Here is a 19,006-nt window from a genome sequence, read left to right as displayed (position 1 = left end):
TAGCTAAACACTTTCATCAAAACATGTTTGACAATGCAGCATGGTGGCACACATCTGTAATCTCAACACTAGGGAGACAGAGGCAGAAGAATCAGGAATTCAAGGCCAGCCTTGGCTACATGGCAAGTTCATAGCCACCTTGAGCTACATGAGACTCCATCTCAAAAAAAACTAAAAACATATTGGCTTCTTTCAGAAGAAACTGGAAATTTTTTTAATGAATAAAAAAATGAATTTTTTAATGAATAATATTGAAAAAACAGGAGATGGCTCAGAGGTTAAGAGCACTAGCTGCTCTTCCAGAGGTCCTGAGTTCAATTACCAGCAATTACATGGTGATTCACAACCATCTATAATTTGATTTTGGTGCCCTCTTCTGGCACCAAGTAGGAAGAACACTGTATACATAATAAATAAACAAGTCTTTTTTCTTTTTTCTTTTTTCTTTTTTCTTTTTTATGGAGCTGAGGACCGAACCCAGGGCCTTGCACTTGCTAGGCAAGCACTCTACCACTGAGCTAAATCCCCAACCCAAACAAATCTTTAAAAAAGATAAATATTGAAAAAGCTGTGTATAATGGCTTACATCTTAATTTCAACACTTGGGAAGGTGAGACAGGAGAATTACCATTGGTTCCAGGCCAGCCTGGGGCTACAAAACAAGATCCAAGCCAGGATTGGCTACAAGACCCTGTCTCAAAACCAAGTGTTTTTTTATAAGATGAAGGCCAGACAGTGGTGGTGCACACCTTTAATCCCAGCACTCAGGAGGCAGAGGCAGGTGGATCTCTGAGATCGAGGCCAGCCTGGTCTACAGAGGGAGTTTTAGAACAGCCAGGGCTACACAGAGAAACCCTGTCTTGAAAAACAAAATACAACAAACAAACAAATAGCCAAAAAGAAAAGAAAATGAGATAAACAATGGCAGAACAAGCCCACAACCCCAGGTATTCAGGAAGGAAGTGGCAGTGAAAGGGCTGCAATTCCAAGAGCAGCCTGGGAAACAGAGAAAGACCCCATCTCAAAATTAAAAACAACACAGGTGTGGTGGTGCACACCTTCTATCCCAGCAGTTAGGAGGCGGAGATAAGCAGATTTCTGTGAGTTTGAGTCTAGCCTGGTCTACATAAGAAGTTCCAGGCCAGCCGGGGCTAAAAGCCCCTGGGAATGAAAAAATAGCTCAGTAGTACGATGCTTGCCTACCATGCATGGGGTCTAGGGATCATTCCTCAGTAACACCCCCCCCAACACAAAAGGATTCTGTTTATCTGGCTTATCCAGGAAACAGAGCAGGAGGGACTGTCCCACTGGCGTGTGACACGTACCTTTCCTTTCTTCTCAGCCAGTTTGTCTTGAGCCTTTCGCTTTTTCTCCTGGCCCCCACTTGGACCATGCTCCCTCTTCTTTGAGCTGGCTTTCAGGCGGCTTGGCTTGGCCTCGGCCTCTGGAGAACTGGTCCCCAGGGTTTCCTCCTTCCATGACTTAGGCTGGGGTTTCATGTTATGTGTTTTTTGTGTAGGTGGAGCAAAGGTTTTCTTTGTCCCTTTTTCAGATTCTGAAGGATCAAATAAAATTTAGGAAACTCATGTCAACAGAGATGGCCAAACACTGCCCATGGAGTAGTCAAGTCAGAATTCGATGGAAGGAGCTTTCAACAAATCCACATCTCTCAGTCCCTCCCTGCACACCCCATCCCCCTAGCCCTGAGATTATCTTTAAGCAGCTGAGAGTGAGACCCCGAAATTTGTAATTTGACAAGATCAGTTGGTTCTAACATACTCCAAGTTTTGTACCATTAATTCAAAATGATTAATACAAGCATGTAGGAAGGTGAATTATTCAAGTGTGAACTGATTTTTTTAAAAATAGGCTCATTTTAACTTCGTGAGAATAAGCTTTAAAAAAAACTATTGAGCATTTAGAAATGACTCAAAGCTTAATCTTTTTTATCTATTTTTAATTTTAACTGATCAAAATGCACACAGGAATGTCTCTGAACTAAACAAAACACAATAAAATTCCCAAGGCCTAGTCTGATGCCATCTCCTCTATGAAAAGCATACTGATCCCACCAGGTATAAGTGATAATCTATTTCTTCTGGGCATCTATAACACTTTGTACTTCTCTCATGGCATTCAGCGTATTTAACTTCATATTATAAATACTTAAATGCATTTTTCTCCCTGTAAATTCATACATTCTTTGAGCATGGCTGTTTTTTTTAAAGATTTATTCATTTTTGTTAATTTATGTGAATGTGTGTGAACTTTGGCATGTGGGTGCCCATGGAGGCCAAAGGGCATCCAGTCCCCTGGAGCTGGAGTTACAGGCAGCTGTAACTGTCTGATGTGGGTGCTGGGAACCACCTCTGAGTCCTCTGGAAGAGCAGCAGTGCTCTTAACACTAAGCCATCTCTCTGGTCCCAAGCAGGACTGTTTCTTTTTTTTTTTTTTTTTTTTTTATTATTATTATTATTATGTGTACAGCATATGTGACTGCAGGCCAGAAGAGGGCACCAGATCTCATTACAGGTGGTTGTGAGCCACCATGTGGTTGCTGGGAATTGAACTCAGGACCTCTGGAAGAGCAGCCAATGCTCTTAACCTCTGAGCCATCTCTCCAGCCCCACAGGACTGTTTCTAAGTCATATTTATTTTGCTTAATGCAACTAGGAAAATGGCAATTTGAACAAACTGAACAGATAACATGGGTCTAGAATTCCTCTTTGAAGGAAAGGATGAATGGAAGGAAAACGAGAGAGAAATGTATGAAGCGAACACCTCTCATCCTTGGCTCACCTTCATAATTCTGTAATGTTGCCATCATCCAGTTCAGAAACTACACTTTCCTTGCCTCTGTTAGAAGAAATTATTATACTTTGGTTAGACATCATTTAAACTTCCTTTTTTTTTTTTTCCGTCTTCTGGGATTAGATTTCTTTGTCTGGGACCCAGGACAATACTTCCACCTTCTTCACTCCATTCCTACCCTACATCAGTACTGATTTTGTGCCTGGGCATTCAGATTGCTGCAGCTTTGAAGATAAGCAACAATGCTTGGTTTTATGTTTATTCAGTACTGGATATTAAACTTAGGCCTTTGTACATGCTGGCCAGGCAAACACTTCACCACTGAGCTATAGTCCCAGCCCTTTTTTATTTGACACAGGGTCTCCGTAAGGTGCTAAGGCTGGCCTTGAATTCTTTTGGAGGCTTTGAACTCACTCTGTAACCCAGGCAAGCTTTGAACTTGTAACCCTCCTGCCTCACTCAACAAAATAACTAGGATTACAGGTCTGAGACACAGGCCTCAGTATTTTGAATGCCTGATATAAGGCAGGCACTTAACTAGATGGACACAGTAGCAGCAGTGATGGAAGCAGAGGTAGTATTGGAGTAGTGGTAGTAGGGCATGGTCAGTGCTGGGAGTGAAAGGTGACTCTCTTCACAAAGTTCCCCCAAATACTTAGGACACAGATAACTTGGCAATTCTCCAACCTAATTCAGAGGTCCCTATGCAAAAGAAAGAAAAACCTTTGTTTTTCTGTTATTTCAACATTCAAGCCAAAAAAAAATTCTCAGAATACTGGATTCTACTGATTATAGCTCTGAAACATGTGACAACCAGCAAGAGTCCCCTTAGAACTTAGCATCTTCTATCTTACTCTTCTACACTAAAACCTAGCAATGAAAATATCTTTGACCATCACAGTTCATCCTCAGGAATGGACTCTCAGTTGTCCTACACTAAGTCAATGTTTTGTTCTTCCTAGTCACTGACACATATTGAGCATAGACTATGTTCTTCTTTACCATTTACGCATCATCGCATTTAACTCTCACAGCAAATCTACGAGATAGACCCCAAGGTATAAGGTGCCTTCCGTTAAATCACAAGATGAGTTCAGAAGGCACTGGCCACATTAAGCTAAATGTAAAGTGTTTTTAAATTATCCTCTGGCGTTTTCCCCCGCTCCTTTTCATGTATCTGTATGTGCACACACACATATGAATAATTCAGGCGTGCTGTTCTGAAGCAATTACTTTTCTTCTATAGTAAGGAGCATATTTTCATACTGTTTCCATCTTAATTCATCATTGTTAGTCCCCACATACATTTGCTCCATTTAAAAAAAAAAGGCAAGTGGAAACTGGGGGGAGAAACAATAATTTGATCTCTTTTTTTCCCTAACTATAATCCTGAATACAAGCTAAAAACAATTGAATAAAAGGTTGCAAAATGAGTATTAATTTGGCCACATATGACAAATATTTCTTCTCTCAACTCCATAATTTCAAAGCAGATCATGAGAAATCCCTGTAAAAAGAGAAAAGGCAGAGTGAAAATGTGTGAACTTGATGTGACATTTGGCTATTTAAAATGCACGCTTACATAACCGGTTATATTCATAAACCAGCTCGAGAAAACACAAAGAACTGATCAAAATGTCTCTGAGGAGCAGTTTTAGGTAGATGCAAGGTGTGTGTATGAAGCTAGCCACTATACTCTACTCTGATGCATTTGCGCGAGCACACACACACAAATTCAAAAACTGAATTGTTTAAATACATAAAAGAATACTCTTTAAAAAAAAAAAGAATGCTCTTCACAAACTGCAAACTTTAGAATATTTAGCTTCGCCGGGCGGTGGTGGCGCACGCCTTTAATCCCAGCATCGGGAGGCAGAGCCAGGCGGATCTCTGTGAGTTCGAGGCCAGCCTGGGCTACCAAGTGAGTTCCAGGAAATGCGCAAAGCTACACAGAGAAACCCTGTCTCAAAAAACCAAAAAAAAAAAAAAAAAAAAAAAAAAAGAATATTTAGCTTCAAAACCTTATTTTGTGAAGTAGAGGCAGGTGGATCTCTGTGAGTTAGGGGGCAGCCAGGTCTACAAAGTGAGTTCTGGGACAGACGGCTACACAGTGAAATCAGGCCTCAAAATAAAACAAAACGAAAAAACAACTTATTTAAAACTATACAGAGCTGCAGACTAATATGTTTCCGGAGCTCCAACTAACTAGGGAGAATTATAGATCATAGGGCTGGAGAGATGACTCAAGTGATTAAGAATGCTTGTAGCTCTTCCACATCAGGTAGCTCACAGTTGCCTGTTACTCCAGCTCCAGAAAATGGGGCCCTCTTCTGGCCTCTGCAGTCATTGCCCTCAGAGAAAAAAATACAAATTATGAATTACAGCAGGGATTGATGCACGCCTTTAATCCCAGCACTCAGGAGGCAAAGGTGGGCACATCTCTGAATTTTGGGCCAGTCTGGCTACAGAGTGAGTTCCAGGATAGCCAGGGCTACACAGAGAAATTCTGTCTCAAAAAAAAAATTACAGATGAACTAGGTATGGTGGCACATACTTTTATTCTAGCACTTGGAAGGCAGTAGTGGGCAGGTCTCTGTGAGTTCCAGAAAAGCATGGTATGAGTTCCAAGCCAACCAGGGCTACAGAGTATGACCTTGTCCCCCCACCTCTCTCTCTCTCTCTCTCTCCCTCTCTCTCTCTCTCTCTCTCTCTCTCACACACACACACACACACACACACACACACACACACACACACACACACACACCACACACAGGGGGGGGGGGAGAAGAGAAGGAGGAGGAGGATGACGAGGATGAGAAGGAATAGGAGGGGAGGGGAGAAGAGAAGAGGAGAGAGGAGGGGAGGGGAGGGGAAGAGAGAGGAGGGGTGGAGAGATAGCTCAGCAGTTAAGAGCATTTGTTGATCTTGCAGAGGACTGAGGTTCAATTCCCAGCCCCCACACAGTGGTTAACAACCATCTGTAACTCCAATTCAGGGGCTCAGATGCCCTTTTCTGACCTTGGCAGACACCAAAGCACACAAATGGTGTACATACATAACATTCAGATAAAATGCTCACAAAGGAAATGAATAGATCTAATTAATTTTTTCATAAAAAAGAAAAAAGTTATGGAGCATTATTGCACTATTACATTAATAAGATGTAGCAACTCTATAAGCAGTAATGTATAGTAAACAGCTCCACTTAATCTGAAGATGGAATGAGATGAATATTATTTTCAACAATTCTACCCCAATTAATAGATAAGAGAAATCCAGGAAGTTACTTTCTGATAAGTCAAGCTGCTGCTCCCTGTTTGAGATGAATTTGCTTCTTCTACAATAACAAATATTAAGAAACTGGTCCAGAGAGAGGAAAAAACTAGTTAATAAATACGCAAAATATCAACTTGCACTTGTGAGAGTGTGAAGGCGGAGCTGATGATATGAAGTCTTTCATCATTTTCCACTTTATATTTCTGAGGCAGGGTCTCTCAGTGAACCTGGAGCTTGCCATTTCAGAGAGACTGGTTGGTCAACAAGCCCCCAGGATCCAACTGTGCCACCTCCCAGTGCTGAGGTCACAGACCCACACCACCACGTCAGGGATCCTCTACTTGTAAGGTAGGTATTTACTTGCTGAGTTATCTCCCCAGTCTCCATTTGAGGTTTTAATTTCTCTTTTCTCTCATAGGAAAAGGAGAGAGGGAGGGAAATTTAAAAAAAAAAAAAAAAAAAAAAAAGATAGACAATCCCAGCTGGAAAGACAGTTCTGAGGATAAGGGCAGATGCTTGTTGCTCTTCCAGAGAACCCAAGTTCAGGTCTCAACATCCATGTTGGGTGGCTCACAACTGCCTATAATCACAGCTCCCGGGGATCTGGCACCCTCTTCCAGCCTATTCAGGCATTCATACATATATGGTTTACACACACATACTTACTTATAAAATAAAATAACCTTCTTGGATTTCTCCACAGATTTTAAGAGTATAAGAGACCAAATCTGGTATGTTGAGCATGATGACACAAACCTCTAATCAGGATGAGAAATTCAAGGCCAGCATGGGCTACACAAGACCATACCTCAGTGAACAAAAAAAAGCAAGGAGGGGACTCATAAGACCCCACCCCTCTACAAAGATCCGAAGGCAGCACTAGTTGCTGAGGAGAGAAACATTTTCAAGGTGAAGCCACTGGTAAGATGGAAATAAGAGAGGTAGTTGGAGGTTAGTTGGGGTGGATATGATCGAAATATACACATGGCAAATTTATCATAATGAAACCATTATTATAAATAACATATACTCATAAACTTAAAAATATGTTTACAAATATATTTTAATTTAGTGCTGCCAATATTTGTCAAAAAGCATTAATTATGCACCTTATGATGTCCCCCTCCTGAATATGCAATTATTCCCTCTTTATATTGATTCTCCATTCCTTAAGGAAAAGCAAATCCTTCAGTATTGTCTATTATCATAAATTCCAAGAGTTTCTAAAATTCAAAAAGACTCTATTTAATACCAGCACTCATGAGGTTAAGGCAGGATTTAGAATTCAAATTTGAGGGCTATATTGCAAGACTCCGCTGTTAAAAAGGACTAATTTTAACCTCCTTTAAGCTGGGATAGTGAGTCATGTCTGAATTCCAGCTCTAGGGGTGAGGCAGGAGGGTGAGTTCTAGTTTGAGACCTACAGAAAATCCCTGCCAAAAAAAGAAAAAGGAAAAACCTTTAAATTTAAAAACCTAAAAATTTAAAAAATCTCATTTAAGGCTGTAGAGATGGCTCAGAGGTTAAGAGCACTGGCTGCTCTTCCAGAGGTCCTGAGTTCAATTCCCAGTAACTCACAACTGTCTAGATCTGGTGCCCTCTCCTGGTGTGCAGGCAGAACACGTATATACAGGGAAAATCTCATTTAAGACAGTCAGTGGCTGGAGGCTGTAATCCCAGCACTTAAGAGACTGATGAAGTCGTTTGCTGCAACTCTGAGTCCAGTCTGGGCTACAAGTGACTTCGAGACAAGACCCTGTCTCTGAAAATAATTAAATAATAAATACACAAATCAATAAATGCTGGGGAGATGGCTTGGTGGGCAGGAGTGCTTGCTGCCAAGCCTAATGACCTGAGATTGATCCCAGAACCCACATGGTGGTGGTGGTGGGGAAACAGGTTGTCCTCTGGCCTCCACATGCTCTATGACATGTGCACACACGAACACACAAACACACCCCACACAACAAATAAACAGTAATAAAACTTCAAGATAAAAATTTTCATTTCCTTTAAGATGGAGTTAATTCCCAGCAGCAGTGGCGCACGCCTTTAATCCCAACACTCGGGAGGCAGAGCCAGGCAGATCTCTGTGAGTTCGAGGCCAGCCTGGGCTACAGAGTGGGATCCAGGACAGGCACCAAAAACCACACAGAGAAACCCTGTCTCGAAAAACCACAAAAAAAAAAAAAAAAAAAGATGGAGTTACTGGCCTTTTGACATAAATGTCCAACAGCCTATGCATTCCTGCTTATTCTCATAACCTTTTTTTAAGTTCCCTTTGTGAGCACGCATACAAGCTCGGCAAACCTTTTAAACATTTAACAAGAAAAGAAAGACTAGGAGTATCTGCCTTGACTTACTTTCAGAAGTAATTAACCAAATTAAACTTTCCATAGAAATTTACAAATCAAATCCATGGTAAAGTGTATTATTTCGGGGAAGGGGGGGGAAGAAGCCGGGCAGTGGTGGCGCACGCCTTTAATCCCAGCACTCAGGAAGCAGAGGCAGGCGGATCTCTGTGAGTTCGAGGCCAGCCTGGTCTACAGAGTGAGTTCCAGGACAGGCAGGGCTACACAGAGAAACCTTGTCTGCGGAAGGGGAGGGAGGGGGCGAGGATGTGGTCACTTGTGAGCAAAACACTTTCTTTCGCCACAGCTGACGTTATTTCTATTCTTGACATCAGTCTCGGGACAGCCTCCATTCGTGTCCGTCCCTGACCCTGTCCCAGAACCTCAGGCTAGCCCTCGGGGATGTCCTCACTGCAAGGAGCACGTGTCCTCCGCCTTCACGGAGCGCCCCCTTTCGGCTTACAAGCTACCACGATGCGGCGCCACTGCCTGGGCGGCGGGGCTCACCTGTAATCCCAGAGGCAGAGGCAGGCGGATCTCTGGAGTTCGAGGCCAGCCTGGGCTACAGAATGAATTCCAGGACAGCCAGGGCTACACAGAGAAACCCTGTCTGGAAAAAAAAGATGCGGGGCTTAAATACCCGCCCCCACGGAGAAAACCCCAAAATAAAAACTTTCACTGGTCTTCTTTCTTCACCAGCTCTCTCTGGGCCAGCCATTAAAAACGGGGTCCCACGCAGTCCAACCACCCTCGCCTCCCCCAAAGCGTCAAGCAGCGCTTTGCTATTCCCCCACCCTGACCGCCTCTTCCCCTCGGCTCCCGCTCGGCCTCATTTCCCGCCACGATACTCGGTTACTTTTGTTGCGAGTGATTTGAATGAGCGACTCCGAGGGCAGAGGCGTAGGGGCGGCTGTGGCGCTGAGGAGAAAATTTCTCCTCAGCCGACAGGGACCAGGACTCCCCGCACCTAACACCTTCCTCTGCAGCTGGATAAAAGCCAACTACCTTCCGGGGCGACGAGGACCTAAAGACGAGGCGCAGCCTACGCTGTCGCAGCCATTCCGCACAGCCTTTCCACCTCGACCTACTTTTCCCGCCACCAAGAGGAGGCGCGAGGACGCGGACAAACTCCGCCCCCCAGCGGCGTGCGCTCAGAGGTGGTGCGCATGCGCACCTGGAAGCCGCTTTGCGTTTGCGCGGCTAGAGTTATACCGCCATCTTCCAAACTAAGGCCTGGTGAAACTACAAGTCCCATAATCCTCGCGGGTGCCGGTTTTTTTTCCGATAGACAGCGGAGCGCCTGAGGCACTTCGTTCTCGTATCTCTGCTTCAAATCGCCTTCTCCTTCCTGTTTTCATGCTATAACCCTTATCTTTTCGTCCCCCTCACGCTTTTATATTTTGTTTGAGACCATCTTGAGCTCCACTCCTGCCTCTAGAGTGCTCTGACAGTCTGTTGGCAGGGAACCTCGGCCAGCCATCACTCTGGGGACTGGAATCAGTGCTCCCCACTGACCGGAGCAGGGGGGAAAGCGAGTCGTTACCCTTTCCCGCCCACACTCGCTCGTGTGTAAAGTGGAGCAGAGCTGCAGCTTCAGTGCTGCAGGATCAACACCCGCGATGGCGCTGGCGCTGACAACGCCACTGGGGACTGATACGCAGGCGCCGCACTTTGGCGGAGGCGTCCGAGTCCAGACGTAGGTGTAGGGCGGGGGGAAGGCGTGGTTCTCTAGGTGTTCGCAGTTGGGGAAAGGAGGAGGGTCGCGAGAACGGCTGGGCCTCCTCAGGGGAAGAGGAACTTGGACCCCGTCGGATGTTTTAGTGCTCTTTTTTAATTGTTTTCAATTCAGAAACTATCTCAAATGATGTATTGCGTTTTATTGATAACAGTTCTTGAGGCAGCGTGCTTGATTCCTCGCCTACTTTATCCTTCTCCCCCTACGACTCCCATTAAGTCCCCCTAATTCTAATTAGATGGGCGGAAGGAAGAGGGAAGATCTCATGAATAATCCACGCCCCGCCCCTTTCGCTGGGAAACGCGCACACCCCTTGGAATCGTGCTGACGCACGCTGCGTGTACCTAACCCGAGGAAGCGACGTCACGCTCCCCGCCCCCAGGGCTGAAGGGGCGGGGCGTCACCGCCAGCACGTGTCGCTCCTTCTACCCGCGCAAGCCCGAAAGGATTGTGCGCAGGCGCCCTCGAGGAGGGGCGGGGATGGGGGAGGAAGGAGGCGGGGCAGGGAGGTTGTTGGGTTTAGAGCCGGGCGGAGACCACGGAGACCCATTCCTCAGGAACAAGGGTCGGGTGTCAAGGAGACCTTTTCACACCAGCTCCCGTTCCCCGCCTACGGTGGGTGGGATCGCACGGCAGAGACAAAGGATATCAGTAGGGCTTGGACTTAGCGGCGAAGGGAAGTCGGGTGTCCGTGTGGGGCGGTGGGCGTCTCGGGCTGGGGGAGGGGGAGGCTCTCAGCGAGGGGAGGGGGGCTGTATTTAAACTCTCGGAGCCGTTAAGTTGGGTCGCACTCCCGATGCGCGCGCAGCCCGGGTGGTGGCGGGGTGCGCATGCGTGGCTGCTGGGCGAGCGGAACGCGCGCCCGTCGTGCGCGCTCGCGGCGGAGTGGTAGTGGCGGCGGCGACGAGGGTGGCGGCGCACGCGCAGTGGCTCCCTCGGCTTGTCCCGGTCTCGCGGGCATCTTGTTTTGGTCTCGCGGGCGAGTGGGGCGCGCTTGGTGTGTCGCGGGCGGGAGGTGGAGGCGCTTGGGCGCGAGGCGGAGCTGCGCGCGCACTCGGGGAAGGGGAGGGAGGGAGGCGGTCTTAGGAAGGGTTGCAGGGGGCTTCCCCCTTGATCTCTTCTCGGTACCTTCGCTTGGGAAGGGGAAATTAAACGGGGCGAGGAGATGATCGAGATGGCGGCGGAGAAGGAGCCCTTTCTGGTGCCGGCCCCGCCGCCGCCGCTCAAAGATGAGTCGGGCGGAGGGGGCGGCCCCGAGGTGCGATCGCACCGGGAGGCTGCCTCCGGGGAGCTCCGCGACGGGACGGAACGCGGGCCGGGCCCACGCGCGCACTCGGCCGGGGCCGCAGCCAGCGGAGGGGGCGGCCCCCAGGCACAGGCGCACGGGGAGCCCCACGGGCGAGCCACTGCTCCTGCGGACGTGGGGGAGGAGCGCCGGGGAGGGGGCGGGACGGACCTGGGTCCCCCGGCCCCTCCTCGACCTCGCAATGGCTACCAGCCCCACCGACCCCCCGGGGGTGGCGGGGGCAAAAGAAGAAATAGCTGTAACGTAGGGGGAGGGAGCGGTGGAGGCTTCAAGCATCCGGCCTTCAAGAGGCGCCGGCGGGTGAACTCGGACTGCGACTCAGTGTTACCCTCCAATTTTCTTCTGGGGGGCAATATATTTGATCCACTGAACCTGAATAGCCTCCTGGATGAGGAAGTAAGTCGAGCGCTCAATGCGGAGACCCCAAAGTCATCCCCACTTCCGGCCAAGGGGCGAGACCCTGTGGAGATCCTCATCCCCAAAGATATCACTGACCCGCTCAGTCTCAACACTTGCACTGATGAGGCCCATGTAGTTCTTGCCTCGCCACTCAAGATTGGTCGCAAGCGCCATAGACACCGGGGACCGCACCACCAGCAGCAGCAGCAGCAGGCATCTGGAGGGAACGATAGCCACGCCGTGCTGCCCACTGACCCTCTCACCCCCTCACTCCATGGGGAGGGTGCCACGCAGCAGCACAGGGGCCAGAGCCGAGATGCCCCTCAACCTTATGAACTCAACACAGCCATCAACTGCAGGGATGAGGTTGTGTCTCCCCTTCCCTCTGCCCTTCAGGGCTCCTCAGGCTCCCTTTCTGCCCCTCCGGCTGCCTCAGTTACCTCTGCACCTTCATCTTCCTCCTCCCGACATCGCAAACGTCGCAGGACTTCCAGCAAGTCGGAGGCAGGGGCTAGGGGTGGAAGCCAGGGTTCCAAGGAAAAGGGCAGAGGGAGTGGGGGAGGCCGTCATCACCACCCACTACCTGCCACTGGCTTCAAAAAGCAACAGCGAAAGTTCCAGTATGGGAACTACTGCAAGTACTATGGCTATCGCAATCCTTCCTGCGAGGACGTGCGCCTTCGGGTATTGAAGCCCGAGTGGTTTCAAGGCCGGGACGTCCTAGATCTGGGCTGCAATGTTGGCCATCTGACCCTAAGTATTGCCTGCAAGTGGGGCCCTGCCCGTATGGTGGGGCTGGACATTGATCCACGGCTTATCCACTCTGCCCGCCAAAATATCCGACACTACCTATCTGAGGAGCTTCGTCTCCAAGCCCAGACTTCTGAGGGTGACCCAGGGACAGAGGGGGAGGAAGGGACTACCACTGTCCGAAAAAGGAGCTGCTTCCCAGCCTCACTGACAGCCAGCCGGGGTCCCATCGCTGCACCCCAAGTGCCCTTGGATGGAGCAGACACATCTGTCTTCCCCAACAATGTCGTCTTCGTCACGGTAAGAGAGTCCAGAGGCTCTTGGAATAGGGTCCAAGTGTGAAGATGAGATTAAATAGGAATGTGTTGGGGGGAAGGTCATGACCTAGAGGTGTATCCCTGCATCTGTTCCTCCTTACAAGAACATCTGGAGAGAACAGTCTGGATTGGCCAGAGAATCTCTACTGGGTGTGTTGTCTCTGCTCCTGTAACCTGAAAAGTGGGATCTCTACCTTCAGGCTCTAACATTTGGTCTTTTCTCATGACTACAAGGTTCTCGTCCCTGATATGGGGGCTGACTTGTCCTGCTTCCAGTGGGGACTATAATCCAGACAATCCACCTTCCCTTGGGGGTAACCTCTACTGCTCTGCCCAGATGGAACTTTGCCCTCAAATCTCCTGGGGGAGGGGGAGACTGGTGGCACTCCAGTATGTGTAGTTTGGGGCCTTTGATAGGGACCATGTTTGCATCAGCTTCTTTTCGTTTCCCTGGATACAGCACAGACTGTTGAAGTTACTGGTCAGGAACCCAATAGGCTTGGCTTTCTGTCTTCTCCGTGCTGCCTCTGAATAGCAGGAGAGGGGCAGTGAGGAGAGAGTTCCCAGCCTGATAGAGCATATGTCCCCTCTCCACCAGCTTCGTCCACTGAGCAGTTGTTAGGCCATCCAGAGGAATGTTTGCCCATGGCTTAGCCTGAAAAAATGTCTTCGGGGAGTGGTGATGAAATTACCTTCCAAAGGTTTCCTAACGTTTTTCATTTCATTGGAGAAAGAATAGGCCTGAAACGTTACCAGACCTAATGGGAAGAGCCTATATGGAAGGGCCTTGGTCTTTAGAACCACTGCCTTTGTATATGAGGTCCCCTGGGCTGGGGTAGGCACAGGCTGGGGCCTCGGGAGCATTCCAGTATTCTCCAGTTGTCCCTCAGATAATTAGTTCAGTTTACATCTGCACAGGCTCCCGTTTAGGTTTGTTTGGTTTAGCACGGGAGGAAGCAGAGGCAGGAAAGGGAGAAGAGAGAACATGAGGCCGAAATATCTATCGGGAGGAGCCTCCGAGAAGGCCACCCAGGGCCGAGTGAGGTTGTGTGTAGGACTTGGTCTCAGAGTCTGCAGGTGGTTGTGGGGCCAGTGGCGTTTCTCAACCCTCTTTCTGACCTCTTTCCCCTCTTCTGGCCCTCAGGGTAACTATGTCCTGGACCGAGATGAGCTGGTGGATGCCCAAAGACCTGAGTATGATGTGGTGCTCTGCCTCAGCCTCACCAAGTGGGTGCACCTGAACTGGGGTGACGAGGGGCTGAAGCGCATGTTCCGCCGGATCTACCGCCATCTGCGCCCTGGGGGCATTCTGGTTCTGGAGCCCCAACCATGGTCCTCCTACTGCAGGAGAAAGTCTCTGACGGTGAGTTGGGTTTCTGTAGAGATGGGGATAATCATCTTTTTATTTCACTGGGGACTAAACTCCAGACTTCACAAATGGCAGGGAAGGTGTCCTACCAGTGAGCTATAGCCCCAGCCTGTTTGTTTTGGGTGTTTCCCCCCTCCCCCATTTATTTTTATTTATTTATTTGGTTTTTTCAAGACAGGGTTTCTCTGTGTAACAGTCCTGGCTGTCCTAGAACTCGATTTGTAGACCAGGCTGGCCTGGAACTCACAGAGATCCACCTGCCTCTGCCTCCTGAGTTCTGGGCTATCAAAGGCATACGCCACCAACCACCTAGTCAGCCCTTTTTATTTCGAGACTGGCTAAGCTGCTAGCCTGAACTGGCTCCATAGTGCAGGCTGATCTTGAACTCTTCATCCTCCTGCTTCAGCCTTCTAAGTACCTGAGATGACTGGCTTGTACCACCATACCAGCTCAGACTTTGTGAGCAAAGAGAAAACGGTGTCTGTCATTCTTGGCCAGGGGAAGGGATGGTGAGCTGAAGTGACCCCCCTCCCCTGTTTCTCCAGGAAACAATCTATAAGAACTACTTTCGAATCCAGCTGAAGCCAGAACAGTTCAGTTCCTACCTGACATCTCCAGAGGTGGGCTTCTCCAGCTATGAGCTTGTGGCCACACCGAGTAACACCTCCAGAGGTAAGAGTGGCTTGCTTTGTCACTGGGAGGAATGGGTCCTGGTTGAGAGGGTGCTGGCCCCGTGGAGAATCTCAAGGTCCTACCCACCTATCTTCTGTGTGCTCTTTTTAGGCTTCCAGCGTCCTGTGTACTTGTTCCACAAGGCCCGTTCCCCCAGCCACTAAGTGGCCTTCTGAACAGAAGGTGTGAAGAGGCTGCCCTTGCTGCTCCTGAGGACCTGGGGGAAGAGGAAATTATCCCAAGGTCTTTCCTGTCTAACTCCAAAAAGTTTCCTTTCTTGGATCTGTAAAGAGAGCTTTTCTTAAGTTGCTTCTCCCAAGTTTTCTCCCTGACACCTCCGGCACTTGAGTAAGCCCAGCTGTGCTGGAATTACATCAGCTTCCTCTCCCAGCCTGCTGGGCTGGATGGCATGGACTGTTTGCTGACTGTCCTCCTAGGGCATGGGAAGGGAGAATGTCCAATTCTCTAGGCCCTTCCTCCTGTTCTCCAAAGGAGATTCCCGCTTCTCGGCCTTTGTTCCTAGCTGCACTTAAGTGGACCATGTATGGACTAAGGGTGTTAGAGGGGAAGTTTGGTAAGGAGACACACAGGTACTGTGAAAATCCTTCCTTCTGCTGTCCCCCGGTGGGAGAGGGAGCTAGGTTTGGAATGTGAGAACAGCACAATAAACTTGATAACTAGGGCAGTGGCCCCTGCACCTGTGTCTGGCACTTTCTAGTGGGATGGTACCTCTTAGTAGGAATATGTGGTCTGCCCATCCCAGAGTCTCAGGAGGCTGGGTTTTGCTGGTTGTTGCACACTGGCCCTTTATCCCAGGACTTGGGAGGAAATAAACAGGCTGATCTCTTGAGGTTTGAGGCCAGCCTGGGTGGGCTGCATGGTGAGACAGTATCTCGTGGGTGGAAGACTGTTAGTACCTGTCTTAGTTAGGGTTACTACTGCTGTGATGAAACAACCATGAGCAAAGATCTGACATCTCAGTTCATCCTCAAAGGAAGTCAGGACAGGAACTCAAGTAGGGGAGGGCAGGGACCTGAAGGCAGGAGCTGATGCCATGGAAGGGTGCTGCTTACTGACTTGCTCCTCATAGCTTGCTTAGCCTTTCTTATGAACCACAGGACCACCAGCCCAGGGATTGCCCCTCCCACAATGGGCCAAGGCCCTATCCTCATCAATCAACTAAGAAAACATCCTTACTGACTTGCCTACAGCCTGGTCCTTAAACACTACCCAGGAAAGGGGAGAGGGGGAGGGGTAATGCAAATTTTGGTATGTAGCTTGAGTCCCACTTACCTTCCTCCAAAAGAAACCCCACAAGTGTTTGTGTATGGGAGTGTGAGGTGGAAGGCTAACTTTGGAGGGCTTGGCAGTGGGGTTAAGTGGAGCCCGGAGCCAATAACCTGCTCTAGGACCCATGATGGTTTGCACAGTGAAGGTCTTCATTGGTTTGTCAAGGATTGCTGGAACCTTGCATTGAACAAACACTGAGCACTCTGTTAGTCACACACAAAACGGGCAATACTCAAATGAAATAGGGAAAGTCTCCTTTCAAGCAGTTATTTAATGTTAATACCCACATTTGGGTAAATACTTTTTGAACAGAAGTATTTGAATAGCCAGGTATAGTGGTGCATGCCTTTAATCCTAGCACTTGGGAAGCAGAGGCAGGCAAATCGGAGTTCAAGACCAGACCAGCCTACATGAGTTCCAAGACAACCAGAGCTATATAGATTAAAACATTAAAAGTTGTTCTTATAAATGGGGCAGAGTGAGGGTGCATTTTTTTTCCCTATGGTGGTTTTTGAGACAGTATCCCCTAACTTAGGTTGACCTGGAACTCCCAACCCTCCTGTCTACCTCACAAGTGTTCATCGCCACACTCAGCCAAAGTGGAAATCTAAAGCATTCTATTACCTGTGCATACACTTACACACACACACACACACACACACACGCACGCACGCACTCGCGCTCTGGGGATTAAAGTTAGGGCTTTGTACATGCTTAACTAGATACTACCACTGAGCTGAACCTACCCAGCCTGAAACCACATTAAAAGAAATAACTTGCATAGTTCAGACTCCTTGAACACAGGATCCTTCTGTCTCGGCCTCCCAAGTCCTGGGATAGGGCACCATGATGTAAGGCTAAGTCTGAAATTCTAATTCTAACCAAAACAAAGGTGATTTAAGCGGAAAAGAAAATCTGACCCCACACTTAGACGGTGGCTTTCCACTTGCCATCGTGGGGGGAGGGAAGAAAATTTACACCTACAGGTAGCTTCTTCCCACGAGGAACTAAGTTGTTTTTTTAAAAAAAAAAAAAAAACTTTATTCTGTGAGGAAACAGTTTTAACGAAAGTACAGACTGGCAATATGGGGAGTTGTGGAGGCTACGCTTCCCAGCGCCTCAACATCCGATGCATGAGAAAGGTATCTTCTGAAGGGCGGGGCCGGGCTTGAAGCCTTAACGGGGGCAGCCCGTCCACTGTCAAGTGCGGAGATTCGTAACAGAGAGAGTCTGGGTTGCACAGCATGGTCATGTCTGGTCCCTGCCCGAGCACCTCCTGTGGGGAAGGTGAGGCCCAATGCAAGGTTACATTCCGGATGGAGGAAGAGAGCCCGGGGGGGGGGGGGGGGGGGGGGGGGAAGCCAGATCCCCGATCCCTTCCTTCACCTTCGGGGGCGGGGCTCGGGGCTGCGGCGGCAGCATCGCCAGCTTCTCCCTCAGCGCCGCGTTCAGAACCTGCTCTTCTGGCACCTGCAGACTCACTAGGTCTCGGTAGAGTCGCTTAGAGCGCGGCACGTTCAACCCTGCGAGCGCAGGAAAAGCGAGGGTGAGCAGCGTCCTTCCCCCAGACCACCGCGCCGGGGCGGGCGCCTGTCCCCCTCACCCTCCGCCACGGTCTCCTCCAGGACGCAGCGGGTCTGGAACGACTTTCTCAGCTGCTCCTCCACCGCCTTCGAGGCATCAAACTGGCCGCTGGCGACGGCGGCGCGCGCATGCTGCAGCTCCAGACTCAAAGCCAGGCTGCTCTGCAGGGCCGGCGCCTCCAGCTCGTGCGGCGCCGCGGCATCGTCGCTCGGTGCACCGGGCGCGAGCAGCGGCTCGGACCGCCCCGGGGAGGACGGCGCCAGGTGAAAACGAACCTGGGAGTAGAGGGCGGAACGGTGAGCGGCGGAGTCCCGGACGCTAGGCGAGCAGGGGGCCGGGGCTTCGCCGCTGCTCACCTGCCGCCCCCTCCGGCTGCCGCCCCGACGCCCCTTCCGCCGTCCCGGGCTGCCGTCCCGCCGCTCCGGACTCTCGGGCAACGGGCTCGGGCTCAGGCTCAAGTCCAAGCCCGGCTCGGGCTCGGGCTCTGGGGCTCGCGGCTCCGGGGCTCGCGGCTCCGGGGCTGGCCCCGGGGCCTCCACGGCCTCTTCGCCCTCCATAGACTCCAACTCGGACGCCTCGTAGCCCATCATCTCGCAGGCGCTGCAGGGGTCCGGGCTTTCGGGACGCGTCCTCGCCTCTTCGCTCCCACCTCCGGGGGGGCTACCACTACCGGAAACCGTTAGCCCTTACCCACCGGTGTAAGACAACAAGCCCGCCGCGGCACTCCATTGGCGCTCCTGCGCGTCATTCCCATCGCTCCACCCTCCAGCTTCCGGGCGGGCGCACTTCCGCCCTCACAAACTGACTTCGCCCTTAAGGCGGGGCGTTAGCGCGCCGGTGCGTAGGTGCCCTACGGATCCCCTGCAAGACTACTTGTCCTTTCGGGAACGCGGATGTGGCGTCCTTACCTGTCAAAATCGTCTTCGCATTTGTTCTGGGATTAGAGTGTTTGTCCTCTTTCACTGAAACAAAATGGTCACTGCCCTCGCATCTAGACGTCCTGCGCGGTGCCCCCAGAGCGTTCTAAAGGTTTCGGTCACTTCTGAACGTCGATCAAAGCTTCCCTGTTACGTGGAAGCGGGCTCGTTGCAAAGTCCCTGAATTCTTGTATTTGAGTAGGAAATACTATAGGAATTTACGGAA

General features: G+C 49.9%; 3 protein-coding genes across 7 annotated transcripts in view; 1 reads left to right on the top strand and 2 right to left on the bottom strand.

Annotated features, from left to right (window-relative positions):
- The window catches only part of Zcwpw1 (zinc finger CW-type and PWWP domain containing 1), a 33,864-nt gene extending 23,260 nt beyond the window's left edge, over positions 1–10,604 (bottom strand). The window contains exons 1-3 of one of the 4 annotated variants that reach the window (XM_052754102.1): positions 9,447–10,604; positions 2,800–2,856; positions 1,326–1,555 (exon numbers count right to left, since the gene is read on the bottom strand). In XM_052754102.1, coding sequence (XP_052610062.1) covers positions 1,326–1,555; positions 2,800–2,827 — 258 coding nt within the window. In that variant the 5' untranslated portion in view covers positions 2,828–2,856; positions 9,447–10,604. The remainder of the gene's footprint in view (positions 1–1,325; positions 1,556–2,799; positions 2,857–9,446) is intronic. The other 3 variants (XM_052754101.1, XM_052754103.1, XM_052754104.1) reach the window with 3 other exon arrangements.
- A 323-nt stretch (positions 10,605–10,927) lies between these two features.
- Positions 10,928–15,686, top strand: Mepce (methylphosphate capping enzyme). Its single transcript, XM_052754100.1, has 4 exons — positions 10,928–12,931; positions 14,093–14,311; positions 14,863–14,989; positions 15,101–15,686. The coding sequence occupies exons 1-4, from the start codon at positions 11,342–11,344 to the stop codon at positions 15,151–15,153; spliced, it is 1,989 nt and encodes a 662-aa protein (XP_052610060.1). The 5' UTR covers positions 10,928–11,341; the 3' UTR covers positions 15,154–15,686.
- Positions 15,687–16,530: 844 nt separating this feature from the next.
- Ppp1r35 (protein phosphatase 1 regulatory subunit 35) lies at positions 16,531–18,628 on the bottom strand. Of its 2 annotated transcripts, XM_052754107.1 has the most exons (4): positions 18,220–18,627; positions 17,883–18,138; positions 17,666–17,802; positions 16,531–17,555 (listed from the first exon to the last, which is right to left on the bottom strand). In XM_052754107.1, exons 1-4 carry the CDS (start codon positions 18,451–18,453, stop codon positions 17,382–17,384), a joined length of 801 nt encoding a protein of 266 aa, XP_052610067.1. In that variant the 5' UTR covers positions 18,454–18,627; the 3' UTR covers positions 16,531–17,381. The 2 variants fall into 2 exon arrangements, with proteins under 2 accessions (XP_052610067.1, XP_052610066.1); XM_052754106.1 differs by having other exon boundaries at positions 17,883–18,628.
- Positions 18,629–19,006: the final 378 nt, after the last annotated feature.

This window comes from Peromyscus californicus, unplaced genomic scaffold, assembly GCF_007827085.1.
Source record: "Peromyscus californicus insignis strain IS unplaced genomic scaffold, ASM782708v3 Scaffold_2__1_contigs__length_46816999, whole genome shotgun sequence".
In the NCBI taxonomy this organism is placed as follows: domain Eukaryota; kingdom Metazoa; phylum Chordata; class Mammalia; order Rodentia; family Cricetidae; genus Peromyscus; species Peromyscus californicus.
The sequence above is the reverse complement of the archived record's forward strand: the minus strand, read 5'-3'. Positions and strand labels throughout refer to the sequence as shown.